Source organism: Schistocerca piceifrons, chromosome 2 (genome assembly GCF_021461385.2).
Source record: "Schistocerca piceifrons isolate TAMUIC-IGC-003096 chromosome 2, iqSchPice1.1, whole genome shotgun sequence".
NCBI classification, from domain to species: Eukaryota; Metazoa; Arthropoda; class Insecta; order Orthoptera; family Acrididae; genus Schistocerca; species Schistocerca piceifrons.
Window position 1 is genome coordinate 739,216,810 of NC_060139.1, and position 15,567 is coordinate 739,232,376.

The window sequence follows — 15,567 nt, forward strand, 5'->3', positions numbered from 1 at the left end:
GGATAATTTATCAACGAGATTCACAGATGCTCAGCTTAACTGGCACGACAGTTGTCAATAACAATTATAAGACTTAGAGACTTCCAGCTTCGGTCAGTCTTTCGTACAATGGAATTTTATGTACCCATTCGTCTAGTGAGACAATCTGATCAACTACGTGTATTAATAAGGACAGCAAAATGCAAATATTAACTGGCATTCCAGCAGTATCTCAGTGTCAGGGCAGCGCTCAGAGAGCGCGGTGTGGGTGACTCATGATGCGGGATAAGTCTGACAACGAAGACACGTCGAACTGTGTTTAGTGATATGATGAATGCTGGAGGACCCTGGAGTTGCCTCTTTTTTTCCTTAGTCCAGAAATATAGTAAACTACAATAGATGTTACAGCGTCAGAGATTTGGCAACTGAAACACCAGCGCGTTTTGTGAAAGTGTCCCAAAAGTGACACTGCATCTACTTTGGCTATGTCGGTTGTACTCTATGAGTATCTAATGCAGTAGATAACAATAACCGACACGGGAGGGTCGATAAACGTTTGTTGGTCACGTCTACCTCTTCCATCTCGCCTCGTATTAAGTTCCGTCCCGCGCGGCGCTGTCTCATAGCTACCGCCATACAGCAGCGTCATTCACTCGTTGCTGGAACGTTGGTGGCTTTTCGTGTTTTGCTGCCCGTGTTAACACATACTGTATGTCACAAGAGACTACTCATTTACCTATCTACACGGAATGGTCATACAAAATTCGAGTTTTAAACACATTTTGCTAGTAACAAGAACAAGATTTCCGTTCATATTGGGCTTCCCACGAAACAAATGATGAACGTACTTGTCTGCAATTAAGTGTGAAAACCTCCGAGAAAATGCAGTTGACGACTACCATAAGAGACATACGACATTTACAACAAGCTGATGAAAAATATCACGTCTGAAGTAATGTCATTTTGACCGAAACCGATTAAGGTTATGTAGTAAAGAAGTGATTGTGTCAAGAAGCAGACAAAATCTTATGAAGTAATACGCGCTCCAGAGACTGTACCTGAGTGCTGAGCATTTATTGGCCATGCAGTTGGTTTGTAAGTAGGCTGTTTATGTTTTCTTATTAGCAACGTTACGTAGCGCTCTGTATGAAAATCACTGGCTGTGCTGTGTGCAGTCTGTGGCTAGTTTCCATTGTTGTCTGCCATTGTAGTGTTGGGCAGCTGGATGTGAACAGCGCGTAGCGTTGCGCAGTTGGAGGTGAGCCGCCAGCAGTGGTGGATGTGGGGAGAGAAATGGCGGAGTTTTGAAATTTGTAAGTCTGGATGTCATGAACTGATATATATATTATGACTATTAAGGTAAATACATTGTTTGTTCTCTATTAAAATCTTTCATTTGCTAACTATGCCTATCAGTAGTTAGTGCCTTCCGTAGTTTGAATCTTTTATTTAGCTGGCAGTAGTGGCGCTCGCTGTATTGCAGTAGTTCGAGTAACGAAGATGTTTGGTGAGGTAAGTGATTTGTGAAAGGTATAGGTTAATGTCAGTCAGGGCCATTCTTTTGTAGGGATTTCTGAAAGTCAGATTGCGTTGCGCTAAAAAATATTGTGTGTCAGTAATTTTTCAAAGGGGACGTTTCAGGTTGCTATCCGGTTGATGAAATAGATAACAGACCTAAATCTTCTTATAGAAAGCCTCCCTCTCCATTACGCAGTGCTTGACTCACTTTCTCATAATATCCCTATAGACTAAAAACCTCTGTGCCACACGGGTACTACAAAAAGGACTCAGACCTTTCGCAGACGAAAGTCTTATCAACTAATCTGACGGCCCGATCTTAGCTATAGGCGTGACCGTACCACTCAGTCTCTACAGAAGCTTTCTGTTTTCACAATAAGAACTGAAGCTCTGGAAGAAGAGAAAGGGAAGAAATTGTAGCGATGGTAGGTTAACCACTCTTGAAACATCTTCGTTACCATCCCAAATTGCGTCTTCTCTGTCAGAATGGTATTTCGGAGAAATGGCAATATTGGCTGACTCCATAACGATTCTGCTGCACCAACGCATATTTCGAGTGCGAAGACAAAAGAAATTACGTCTCGTACGCAGGCATATAAGAGGGGCCTTCAATATGTAATGCAACACATTTTTTTCGGCTAATTTCGCTTGAAAGAACGAGAAATTTGTTGTGGGACATCGTGGAATATTTTCGCTTCAGCCCCTATAGTTTCAGGAAGTTCCGACAGGTGGCGGCACTATACGTAGCCTTCATAATGGCTTATGTAACGGAGACGTATTCCAAGCAGAGAGCTGTTACTGAGTTTCTTTTGGCATAAAACCGGTGCATCGCAGAATGTTTACTAAGACCTGGCAGGGATCAAGAGACGTCTGTCAACGTCGCAACTTAATTGGCCTGTTCTTCCTCATCCACCCCATCGCAACTTAATTGGCCTGTTCTTCCTCATCCACCCTATAGCGCGGATCTCACAACTGCGGAAGCAGTTCGCCGATGATGGTGTAGCAAAACGCTGGCTCACACGTCGACCAGTAGAGTGGTACCATACGGACATACAGGCCCTTCCAGTAAGGAGTCGTAAGGCCATCGCATTGAATGGAGATTGTGTTGAAAAATAGGGTTTTGAAGCCAAAAGACTGGGGAATAATATGATGTATTGGAATTCTAAATAAAACCATCCTGCTTTCAGAAAAAGATGTGTCGCGTTACTTATTGAACGCCCATTGCAGAAATTCGTTTTTCTCTCGACCTATTTGTGAGGGGAACAGGGAGGGTAAAAGACTACAAGTAGTACGAGATACCCTTCGGCATGCATCATACGCTGGTTTGCAGAATATTGTCTAGATCTACATCCTGATGTATGGACCGGATTCCCTAAATCTCCTCAACGGCATACCGAAATGTTTCCTGCGATAAGGTAAATTTCTTCTCCATCATTCTCCAATATGGCTGTTTTTCACACTTCTGGAAAACGATAGAAGCTCTGATATGGCCACGCTGGCCTGCTTCTGAAACCCTGAGGAGTTTGGGTACAGTGAAGAATATCACGGATATGATATTCGAGCTGCGGTGGCAATCATTAAAACCAATACGTTTTTCGTTGCGGCGAGATCTTTTCACAAAATTTCAATCTCCAATTTCATCCTCTTAATGCGAAAATATTTAGTTGGGGCCATCCTACACAGGGAGAAACGATCACCGAAATAAAAATAAGAAAAATCTGAGCTCGCACGGAAAGATCTGAGGTCATCAGTCCCCTAGAACTTAGAACTACTTAAACCTAACTAACCTAAGGACATCACACACATCCATGCCCTTAAGTCCCATAGTGCTCAGAGCCATTTGAACCATTTGAGCCATCCATACCCGAGGCAGGATTCGAACCTGCGACCGTAGCGGTCGCGCGGTTCCAGACTGAAGCGCCTAGAACCGCTTGGCCACACTGGCCGGCTCTTACCTTGATAAAGTAATATGTAGTACGAGGGTGTATGGGAGAAACACAGAGGGGTACGTGATCAAGTCTGAATAACTGCTCATAGTAGACCAACGTAAGAGCGTGTGCCGCTGACCGCGGGAACACGAAGCAGGTTCTGAGACGGCAGCGCTCCAGCGGGGCGACCCGTCCACCTTGGTTGATTCACGCGCCGCCTGCTCGCTCCTCAAGGGGACCACCACCTTCCACCTCGTCCGCTCTACCAAAACCTCGCTGATAACGATGCCGAGGACGTACATAGCCACAAGGCCGTCGTCAGAGGCAGTGTAGCAACTTCGTAATGAAGCATATGTTTTCACAACAGCAGACAATTAGGCAGAAAAAAGACTGCAAACAGCTAATTAGCGGTTTCTTTCTGCAAAATTTGTCGAGTGTCCTTCAAAAGATTTTCTACGAGCAACATGATACGCCGTCAAGTCAGGCAAATGGGCGTGAATAGCATGTGTGACAAGGTCATAGAGGTATACCGAAAAATTTCAGCTTCCAGTTTGCCTTTACGAGATTGCAAAAGTTTATTTTCGCTGCTGCTTATACTTATTCCTCTAATAATATAAATTTCGCCCTGCTCGTGATATGGTTCTCGGTGACTTTCAGCACTGCTTAGAATGGTGTCTCCAGCGAAAATAACAGTGTTAACAATTTGATGCTGCCCATATAGTAGTTTCTCATTTACTGTAAGTCGTAGATCTTCAAAAGTATTATCATAAAGACAAAATAATTATTGCGCTTTTTAAATATTTATGGAGATCTATAATACTATACAAAGACAAGTTGTTCTTTAAAATTTTTACCAAAAATCTTGAACAGTTCTTGTCCAATTTACGTCAAACTTTTACACGATGCTTTAATAAACACTCGAACGCACGGATAGAGCTTGTGAGCAAAAATCTCTTAAGTTCTTCGCCACAAGTTTTTACAGGATAACCGAATAAACAATTGTATGGACAAAGGCAATTTTATATATAAAGGCGAAACGTTGTTAGAAAAAATCTCGAAATTTTCTTGACCGCGGGCTTAAAATTTTTACATAGTACTCAATATTCAGACAGAAATAGGTCGTGTATTTTTTAACCAACAATGTGCAGGTTTTCTATTAAAACCGACTGCGTAAATAAAAATATTTTGTTGTGCCCTGTTGTGAAAATGTGCAATTTCATTTTCTTTTCCATAGTCAGTTTTAACTACGATAGCAAGACATTTAAACACACACTTACACGCGCGCACACTGACGAGTCAAAACATTGTGACCGCCTGCTTAATAGCTTGTTTGTCCGTCTTTGGAACTAAATACATAACTGATTCTGCGAATCACGGATCCGACAGTTTGTTAATAAGTTTATGGAGTATATGGCATTAGATGTCTACGCACAGGTCATGTAATTCGCGTAAATAACGGGTCGCTGATCTGCATACGCGGTGATGGCGACCGATAGCGACCCAGATAGATTTCATAGTGTTTACATCAGGCGGAGTTGGTCGCCGAGACATTAACATGAGATAACCACTAGGCTCCTCAAACCACTGCAATACTGTTCTGGCTCCGAGATACGGATAATTATACTGCTGAAAGATGACATCGCCGTCGGGGAAGACATGAAACATGAAGAGACGCAGGTGGTTCGCAGCTGTCACTGTGTCTTCGTTTACTACCACAGGTCCTATGCAAGCGCAGGAGAATGTGTCCCACCAGCCTGCGTCCATGGCGCGCTGCACGTCTCGAGAGCCGCCGTTCACCTCTATGACGGCGTTTCTGGAGACGACCATCGACGTAGTGTACCAAAAGTGTGATTCACCTGAAGAGCCGACACGTTTCCATTGATCGACCGTCGAACCCCGATGGTCTCGTGCCCACTGCAATCGTAATTGATGATGATGTTGAGTCAACAAGTGAACATAAAAGGGTGGTCTGCTGTGGAGTTCCACGTTCAAGAACATATAATGAACGGTGTTCTCCGAAACACTTGCGCGTGCACCAGCATTGTGCTCTTGTGGCAGAGATGCCACAGATCACAGTCTATCCTATTTTAAAGAGTAGACAAGCCTTCGAACCCCACGTTCTGTGAAGAGTTGTGAAAGTCCAACCATTTAGCGCCTATTATTAGTTTCAATGTCCTCCTACCTCTTTCCGTGGATGATCACGACAGTAGCTCGTGATCATTCATTCTATCAACTTTGCCGTTTTCGAGACATTCGTTCAGATCTGGTCATTGTCAAAGTCGCTTATTTCAATGGATCCCCCCATGCAGCCCATATCTTCGCTAGGGTGATTCCCCCATTCGCGTCTGCTCCGCTTCGCCACTTTTGTTATCGCGTCACGTGCCCGCAACGCCACCAGGTGGCATCCAAAGTGGCGGCCATAATGCTTTGGCTTAACAGTGTGTGTGTGTGTGTGTCAATTATCAATCAAGGATTCGTTCGCAGTAACTATAAATGGGTGGAGAGGGGGGGGGGGGAGAATGGATATAGAGAGGAGGAGGAGGTGGTAAGAGATGGAGGAGGAGGTGGTGGATACAGAGATGAGGCACAGAGAGAGGAGGAGGAAGAGGAAATGGACAAAGAGAGGGAGGGGGGGGGGGAGGGAAAGAGCAGATGGACAGTAAGAGGGGGAGAAAGAGATCAGGATGTATAGCCAATTCGCATACATGTTTAGCAATTGCTAATTATAATGCATATGCCTGACTTTGTAAACGTTCGAAAAAAAAAAATAAATGTGAGGCAAGATGGTCAGTGGCTTCGCGGAAAAATGTTTGCGGTTGTGTACGGAACCATGATTGTATCCAGGCGTACATCTTTTCGTCCGAAGCAAATCGACGGCCACGAATGTCTTTCTTCAAGGCTCCAAAACTATGGAAATCGCAAGGGGAAAGAGCGGGACAGTATGGAGCATGAGTAAGGGTGTCCCGCCGAAACTTCTGCAGCGTAGTCGGAGCAACCTAGGCAATATGTGGACGGATGTCATGCTCAACACAATGACGCTATCCGTCAACATTTCTGGGGACTGGGACTCGTTGGGGCTCTTCAATTTTTGCAAAGCGTCCACGCCGCACAGTGCATTAGTTGTGGCGCACTTTTCCAGAAAGGTCATCACAACTTTTCCGGAGCTGGAGGACAGAAACGATGTTCTTCTTCGTGATACCGTTCCAGGTGCTGCAGTGATGTCGACATTCTGTTCAGCTTCTACTCCTGCGTCAGATTATGGGAAACCCACTGCGCACACATTTTCCAGATCTTCGGATGTTCTGTCGTGATGGCGTGTGCGGTACTATGACTGATGCCCACTGTGAGCCGAATGTCTTCCAGCTTCCGCCATCGGTCATTTCTGCCTGCAGTATCCACCGCAGCAATGACAGTAGAGGTTATCACGCGATCATCCTGTCCTAACCGACTGCGTCTTTCAATGACACACAGACTTCTTGAAATCGTGTACACGCGCATGTGACATACATTGTTCGCCATACACAGCAGACACTGGGGGCATGAATTTCAGCTACACCTCGCTCTGTCCCCCTTTCTCGACCTCTATAGTCCAGTCGGACGAACTGGTCTTTCGTTCGGAGAAATACGTTTGTCACCAGGGTGACTACGTTGAGAAGTAAATATGTAGACATGAATGATAACGATGTAGAATGCTAATAACGTTTGTTTTATTTAAAAACCTTTAAGAGTTTTCACATAAAAATTTCGGAGGTTTGAGTTTTCAACGGTATGTTATTTAGAAACTTTAGTTTCTATCACCAGTGTACCCATTCATATCAGTCAGATCTGTATCACGATTAACTTAATTCAAGGTTTTATCTTTGATAATATGTGTAAACATATCAAATTTTAGACCAAAATATCTCTTCGTTCCAGTGCTTTTTTGTTAGAAAATTATTGTACTTTTAAAGAAACACATCTCACAAAAAAATAGCAGTTCATATAATGAGGCAGTAAGCTTTTAAATCTGACGTGAAAAAAATATCGGAAAAAAACACTTTTCTGCAGTAAAACTGTGTTTGTAAGAAACAGAGTTGTTTATCTTCGGAGCATTCGAACAAAAATTTTATGGCAAACCTAATGAGATACAGTGTTGCTTCTCAAATGATTCCACTGATTCATGTAAAAGTACTGGAATGTCAGCGGTCAGCCATCTTAGAGGTACTTTGCGTATTTCCAGGAACAATTACAAGACATCACCTTCTTAGTTTCTAGTATGTAGTTGGGGCCAGAAATCTTGTACAAAACCGCCCATATATTGTGTTGCAACGTCAGATCGCGTTCTGTATGTATGCCTCATATGATCCCCGTGTTGAAACGAACAAAACCGGTTCTCTGTTTAATTGAGGCTCTAAGTCTGTACGCTAAGAGAATGTCCTCTTATCCTGACTAACTGAAAATTCTTTAAAACTTGATTGATTTATTTACATTTAACATGAAGATCCGAAAGTACGAAGTGATCTTTTTGTTGTGTAGCGCGAAAGATCACCTCGGACTTCGTATACCTTGGGTCTATTACATTCCTTGTGAAGATGAAGAATCTTACGTCGGACGAACGCAGCGCTGACCACTTTTCGCTGCACTTAGACACCTGAGCTGGTAGGAAAATGAATCTGTGCTGGCCGAACATTGTTTAATGCAAAAGGATACTTTGATATCGGCAAAAACGTTAGTCGCCTGTCCAGTTTATGGTTTTGGGGACAGCATTATTGAAGAGGCATTCGAGATACGAGCCGCCACGAATCTTCTACTTCTACATCTACATCTACATCTACATCCATACTCCGCAATCCACCATACGGTGCATGGCGGAGGGTACCTCGTACCACAACTAGCATCTTCTCTCCCTGTTCCACTCCCAAACAGAACGGGGGAAAAATGACTGCCTATATGCCTCTGTATGAGCCCTAATCTCTCTTATCTTATCTTTGTGGTCTTTCCGCGAAATATAAGTTGGAGGCAGTAAGATTGTACTGCAGTCAGCCTCAGATGCTGGTTCTCTAAATTTCCTCAGTAGCGATTCACGAAAAGAACGCCTCCTTTTCTCTAGAGACTCCCAACTGAGTTCCTGAAGCAATTCCGTAACACTCACGTGGTGATCAAACTTACCAGTAACAAACCTAGCAGCCCGCCTCTGAATTGCTTCTATGTCCTCCCTCAATTCGACCTGATAGGGATCGCAAACGGTCGAGCAGTACTCAAGAATAGGTCGTATTAGTGTTTTATAAGCGGTCTCCTTCAAAGATGAACCACATCTTCCCAAAGTTCTACCAATGAACCGAAGACGACTATCCGCCTTCCCCACAACTGCCATTACATGCTTGTCCCATTTCACATCGCTCTGCAGTGTTACGCCCAAATATTTGGTCGACGTGACTGTGTCAAGCGCTACACTACTAATGGAGTATTCAAACATTACGGGATTATTTTTCCTATTCATCTGCATTAATTTACATTTATCTATATTTAGAGTTAGCTGCCATTCTTTACACCAATCACAAATCCTGTCCAAGTCATCTTGTATCCTCCTACAGTCACTCAACGATGACACCTTGCCGTACACCACAGCATCATCAGCAAACAGCAGCACAATGCTATCCACCTTATCCAAAATGCAGAGTCTTCCACTGGAGTTTATCTATCATCTCCGTAACGCTTTCGCGATTACTAAATGATCCTGTAACGAAGCCGTCTGTTGATCGAGATAGCGGTGTTGCCCTCAGAACGACCCGGCAACCGCCTTTGAAGCAATGAGACGGGAGAAGCAGCAGCATGCATCGTATAAGGCACCGGCTGACAGCGGGCGCGGGTTTACCAGCTACGTAAACAACCGGTGGTGTCGCTATTTAACTATTGTCGAGCGACCTTTTATGGATTTAAATGCCGGCCGCCTACACCTATACAAGGTAAAGCCCGATATGGGGGGAGAGGTATGAAATAACAATAAAGGAAAAAAAATAACCAAAACCGCACTTCGTGAGAAGGTGCAATTAGAGAGAACAGCCTTTCCGAAACGTCGCGGTTACTCTACTGTCTTACCATACAATAAAAGCTTCACCATACATATTGCATAGGAATCATGGGACTAAGATAACATAGATTAGACAGTGGAAGCTCCAGGTTGGAATATCTACAATATAAGGAAAGTATATTGTGTAGGTTCGGTGGATGGCAGAATACCACTATGGGAGGGGTGGGAAGGATAGTGGGTAGGACATTTCTCATTTCAGGGCACAACGAGAGGTAGTCGAAACCCCGGAAGAGAACATAATTCAGTTGCTCCAGTCCTAGGTGGTACTAATTTACGAGGAGAATGCTCCTCTGTGGCCTGACGGTAAGACATTGGGAGGTTATGGGCGACTGGAAAGATAAGGCACAGGAGATTTGTTTTTGTATAAGGTTGGGAGGATAACTATGGTTTGTGAAGGCCTCAGTGAAATTGGTTGAGGGAAGATTGAATGTGGAAAGGGGATACATTACGTAGAACCCAGGTTGAGACTGACCCCACTGTTGTGGAAAATATTGCCCTTTATCCACATATCAGACGGGCCCACTTAACACATAAATACTACACAAGCTGCAGTACAGCCGTAGTAAAGAGTACTTTGTGCCAAAATTAGTGATTTTCTACATTGTTCTATTTGCATATTAAGCAAGGGAACAATAACTGTCCATATATTTCTACAATTATCTTAATCTATGTTACATCAATAAAATAAGCAAAAGGATAGAGTGCAACTCACAGTACAGATGACACATTCAGTAGCAGACGGGCACAACAAAACATTCATCCATCCAGTCCGTCTTCAGGCCACAAGTGGCCCATCGGGACCATCCGACATCCGTATCATCCTCAGTTGAGGATGCGAATAGGAGGGGGATGTGGTCAGCACACCGCTCTCCCGGTCGCTACGATGGTTTTCTTTGACCAGAGCCGCTACTATTCGGTCAAGTAGCTCCTCAATTGGCACCACAAAGCTGAGTGCACCCCGAAAAATGGCAACAGCGCATGGCGGCTGGACGGTCACCCATCCAAGTGCCGACCACGCGCGACAGAGCTTAACTTCGGTGATCTCACGGGAACCGGTGTATCCACTGCGGCAAGGCCGTTGCCGGGGCATAACAAAAGACTGTTACAAGTTTAGCTTTAGGCTAAAGGCTTCTTCAGAAAAGGAAACACACACACACACACACACACACACACACACACACAAGCACATCTTACTTAGACATGACCACCATCTCCAGCAGCTGCAACCAGAATTGCTGGAGGTGGCGACATGAGGCACGCTTGCTTGAGTGAATGAATGTGTGTGTGTGTGTGTGTGTGTGTGTGTGTGTGTGTGTTTGCTTTTGTGAAGAAGGCTTTGGCTGAAAGCTAAAAGTGTAACAGTCTTTTTGTTGAGCCTGCTTACAACTCAGTGCGTCATCACCTATACAGTGAATAGCAATCTATCCCTTTACTTATATTGTAGATATTCCAACCTGGAGTTTCCACTGTCTAATCTATGTTAGTCTCATGGTTACTGTGCAATGTGTATGGTGAAGATTTTATTGTACTTTGTTTGTAGTTTACAATAACTGCTCATCTCTTCCATTTCCAGTTTGGTGTTTTCCGGAGTGTTCTTCGCTTTCGGACGCTGGTGTAGCTAGATGGCCGTGGACTTTTTGTGCCGAGGGCGGCGCGCCCCGTGCCAGATGAGCAACAGAAGCGAGAGCCAGCTGGGCCGGCCAGCGCCGCCCTCCGCAGTGCGCAACGGCGCGCCGACGCGTCTCGCCCCCCGTCCAGACGTCGCCGCCGACGCCGACGCCGACGCCGCCACACAGACGCCACGGCCACGGCCGCAGCCGCACCGCCACAACCGAAACTCGATACGGGGCTGAGGAATGCCTCCACAGCCTGGTCGGCTCTCTTCTGCTCCCTCTGCAGTGCGTACGTCACACTAGTTGCCTCGGTGCCAACAAGATATACGGGTCCTGTGGCTTGCGTCAAAAATTGTTCAGATGGCTCTGAGCACTATGGGACTTAACATCTGAGGTCATCAGTCCCCTAGAACTTAGAACTACTTAAACCTAACTAACCTAAGAACATCACACACATCCATGCCCGAGGCAGGATTCGAACCTGCGACCGTAGCGGTCACGCGGTTCCGGACTGAAGCGCCTAGAACCGCACGGCCACACCGGCCGGCTGTGGCTTGCGTCACAGCAGGTGACACTACAGGTACGAGTTGCAGCATTCGTCTCCGGCGGGGAGCGAGTTACTATTTTAGACCAGTTCAGTATGTACTTCGTAGCTGCGTGATTAAATATACTCACTCTCTTGATAATTTATGAGCACATTAGGAACTTTAGTGGGTATGTTCCCTCTGAGTTACTGATTTCCTGCCCGTCCTCGGACGTAACCGAGCGTTTGTGATGTATGTCACGCAAGGGAACTACTGGCCCACGAGAAGTACGGGTCGCACAACGACCTTGTGACGTCACAGTCTCGCCTTGCCCGACATACATCGTGAGAGCTCGGCTATGTCCGCAGCCAGACAGTAAGTCAGTGTGTACGAATGAAAAAGTACCCACTAACCTCTTTAATTGATAATGTAGTATCGAGAATTTGACTGTATTTAAAGGCGCAGCTACGAAGTATTAAATTAGTGTGAAGTAGTAACTCGTTCACTGCTGGAGACGGTCGCTGCAACTCGTAAGTTCTCTTATGTCGCGTGCTGTGACGCCCTCCACACGACCCGTATATCTCGTTGGCCCCCCAGGCAGCTAGTGTGACGTCACAAACCCGTTGCAGGGCCTGTATTTCCCGTGGGTCCTGAGGCGAAAGTATTTCTGCTTTGGCTGGCAACGGGAGATGCTCAACAAAAGCCACTAACGTCTTCATGTTTACATGTAGAGGAAGGATGTCTCCATAGACAAATTCAAGAATTAAATTTTTCGGGTCATCGGTCTTCTGACTGATCTCCTACCTAGCTGAGAGCACAGTATGGCTAACTTTGCCATGAAGAGAACCCAGATTCGATTCTGGATACTGCCACGGTTTTTCCTCGGTACGAAGACTGGAACGGAACGAACTCAATCTCATGACGCCTACTGAGGACCCATTTGACACGCTTGCAGCGACACCAGCTCTGCCAAACCGACAACGGCCGGGAGTGCGGTGAGCTAACCCGCACCCCTCCACACCGTATGGCGTTTGGCTGACAGATTACAGGGCCGTCCGTCGGACCTGGTTATCCCGTCTGCAGCCAGAACGAGGATGCTGATCTGATGCAGCCTGTCAAGGTTTTCTTCCGTATGGCAACATCTTCATCTCCGTTTACCACTTGTGCCCAAGACCCTCAATTATTTGTTGGTATAAGTCCTGTCATACTCTCCCTTCTTCTTGTCAGTGTTTCCCACATGTTCCTCTCCTTGCCAGTTCTGCGGAGAAGCTCCTCGTTTCTTGTCTTCTCACTTGAATAGCATCGCATCTCAGACGCTTCGATTTTCTTATTTTTCCGGTTTTCCCACTGTCCATGATTCACTGCCATACAATGCTGAGCCCGACACGTCCATTCTCAGTAGGAGACATATTTTGGCAAGGAATGGCTTCTTCGCCTGTACTAGTCTCTCCTGCTTCGTCCGTAATGTGTTATTTTGCTTCCAATACTGCACTGTCCCTTACCTTCTTAGACTTGTTGGTCACCAATACTGATATTAACTTTCTCGGTAATCTTTTTATAGCTGATTGTAACCATGCTCATGAAGATCGTCTAGTGGAGAAAGGATCATCAGAACTGGTGACTCTGCAACAACATCGTCCTAACTGAGCAGAACTCAGGTTATCTTTCGTTTAAGCACTTTGATGCAGAACACCAAGGGGTACTGATGTGTTGGTAGTACATCCAGAAAATAATACCAAAGAAACGTTCTCCAAGTAGCGCGTCAACATATTTTCAAAAGTTGTAGATACTGTGCAGAGTTAAGATGATGGTACACCGTAAATGAACCACCACATATTATATGATGATGAAAGCTGAAAAATTATAAATAAAAATATATTAGCGCATCATTACTTCTTTTCTGTCACTGTCACTATCATTGTAGATTTACATACACGTATCTTGTGTAGACCGTACGCTGATACTAAGTCAGTCCCTTTCTGAAACGTGCCACATAGGCTAATGCAGAGTGACTCGTATAAAACACAAGGAAATGGCTTTGTAGCACTTGAGAACTTCGTTGTCGACAAAGCAGTGTAATTTTACTAGTTACAAAACAAGAAACTTGTGGGAGATTGTGTGACCCATTTTCCGGCGTGCCTAATTCACTAAATGTGACTGCTACAACTACAAGAACTATGTTAATAGTTACTCGTTGAACATAAGTGCCAAATTTAAACCGTTTGCCGGACTGGAAGTCGAACTGGAACAGCTGCCTTTAGCAGTAGTGTTCTTCCGATTGAGCCATCCGTACACATCTCAAGGTCCGAATCAAAGCTTCATTTTCCCCACTACTTCCACTCCACGCCTCCAAACACGGAACAAGGAGGAGTTCTGAGTCGGTGGTGGGCGCCTGCACGGATGATCCAGTCGGTAAGAGCACTGACTGTCAAAGGCACGGGTCCGCAATTTGAATTTATTGCTTTGATCAGGAGCGTGTATGACGTCATTCGACATTTTGTTGCTTGTCCTGAGCTAATTGGTGAACTGCCATATTTCTTCTGTGTCCAGAGAATCCTCGCCTCTTACCGGCACGTCTCAGCATTTTCAAACTCTTATTTTTCTGACACCATAGTACTATGACTTCGGTCTCGTATTTCCGTCACATCGTACAGGCAGTAGAGGAGGCTGCGTCGGAAATACTGAATAAAAAATCTTCCATTTTTATTAAATCTCCAGCTTCATTTTCTGGATAAACCTCGTTGATTGTTCCATCTGCTTGCTCCTGTATGTAGCGTACACAGGAACACAGATATACCAAAGGATTTCAGTCAGTTTCCCAGCACCAGGGCAACAGTTCCTTTCACTTTCCCCACACAATACGACTTAGGTTAGCAGCAGAGAGGGTGCAGATTCGTCGGCCACTCACCGTTGATGAAGTCCTTCATGGCGGCGCGACCGGACTTGAGGGCGCAGCCGCTCACATCGGGGTCGTTCCGCGAGCAGGGCGTGATGTAGCTCGCTGTAACAGAGAGGGTCAACGTGCCACATTATACACGTAGGCCTGTGTCCAGTTTTTCAGTGTTGAAAAAAAGCGAAAGAAGAAAAAATTATGACTGATTTGTGAAATCAGTAGTAAACTAAACCTCAATATACCGTCGCCCTTCATTTCGAACACTATTTATTCATTAAGAAATGTCTACGCAGAGAAGGAGTGTACGTACGTACGCCTGACAAACATACTTCTTATTAACTCATCCGGATATACCATATACAGTAAAATGTTCCTTTAGATACAGTACAATACATACTGCAGTAAACTGACGTAGGTACTGTGTAATTATTGAATTTGTGACTCTAGAGGCAAGGGAGCAATATTTGCAGTAGCAGAATAGTTAGAAATCAGGCGAAGTACACGGACTCGTAGCTTCTGCTGTGAGATTTGTTACTTAACGCGTTAGAATAACAACTGAGTAAACAGCTGAGAATCAAAATGAACGTTTTACACTGCTGCTGAGTGTGAGATTTAGTTAAACCTGTATACTAGACCTAGTCACAGGCCGGTGTGGCCGAGCGGTTATAGGTGCTTCAGTCCGGAACCGTGCTGCTGCTACGGTCGCACGTTCGAATCCTACCTCGGGCATGGATGGTGTAATGTACTTAGGTTAGTTAGGTTTAAATAGTTCCAAGTTCTAGGGGACTGATGACCTCAGATGTTAAGTCCCATAGTGCTCATAGCCATTTGAAACATTTTAGACCTAGTCTCGAATTCGAACCATTCTCTTTCGTCAGCAATGGCTATTTTCTATTATGCTACCCAGAAAACGACTGACGACCTATCCCACAGCTTTTAACTGTCTTTAGCTTACTCCTACCTCCCTGATTTCACAGATGCGCATCTTGCTAGAGTGGAATTCTTGAGTGAAATGGGGCTGCGGAGAATGAGTCTTTGTCTC

At 45.0% G+C, this 15,567-nt stretch overlaps 1 protein-coding gene across 1 annotated transcript in view; it reads right to left on the reverse strand.

Annotated features, from left to right (window-relative positions):
* The window catches only part of LOC124775062 (protein takeout-like), a 187,945-nt gene that overhangs the window by 115,224 nt on the left and 57,154 nt on the right, over positions 1-15,567 (reverse strand). Inside the window, exon 2 of the mRNA XM_047249857.1 lies at positions 14,541-14,633. Within this exon, the coding sequence (XP_047105813.1) occupies positions 14,541-14,633 (93 nt within the window). The remainder of the gene's footprint in view (positions 1-14,540; positions 14,634-15,567) is intronic.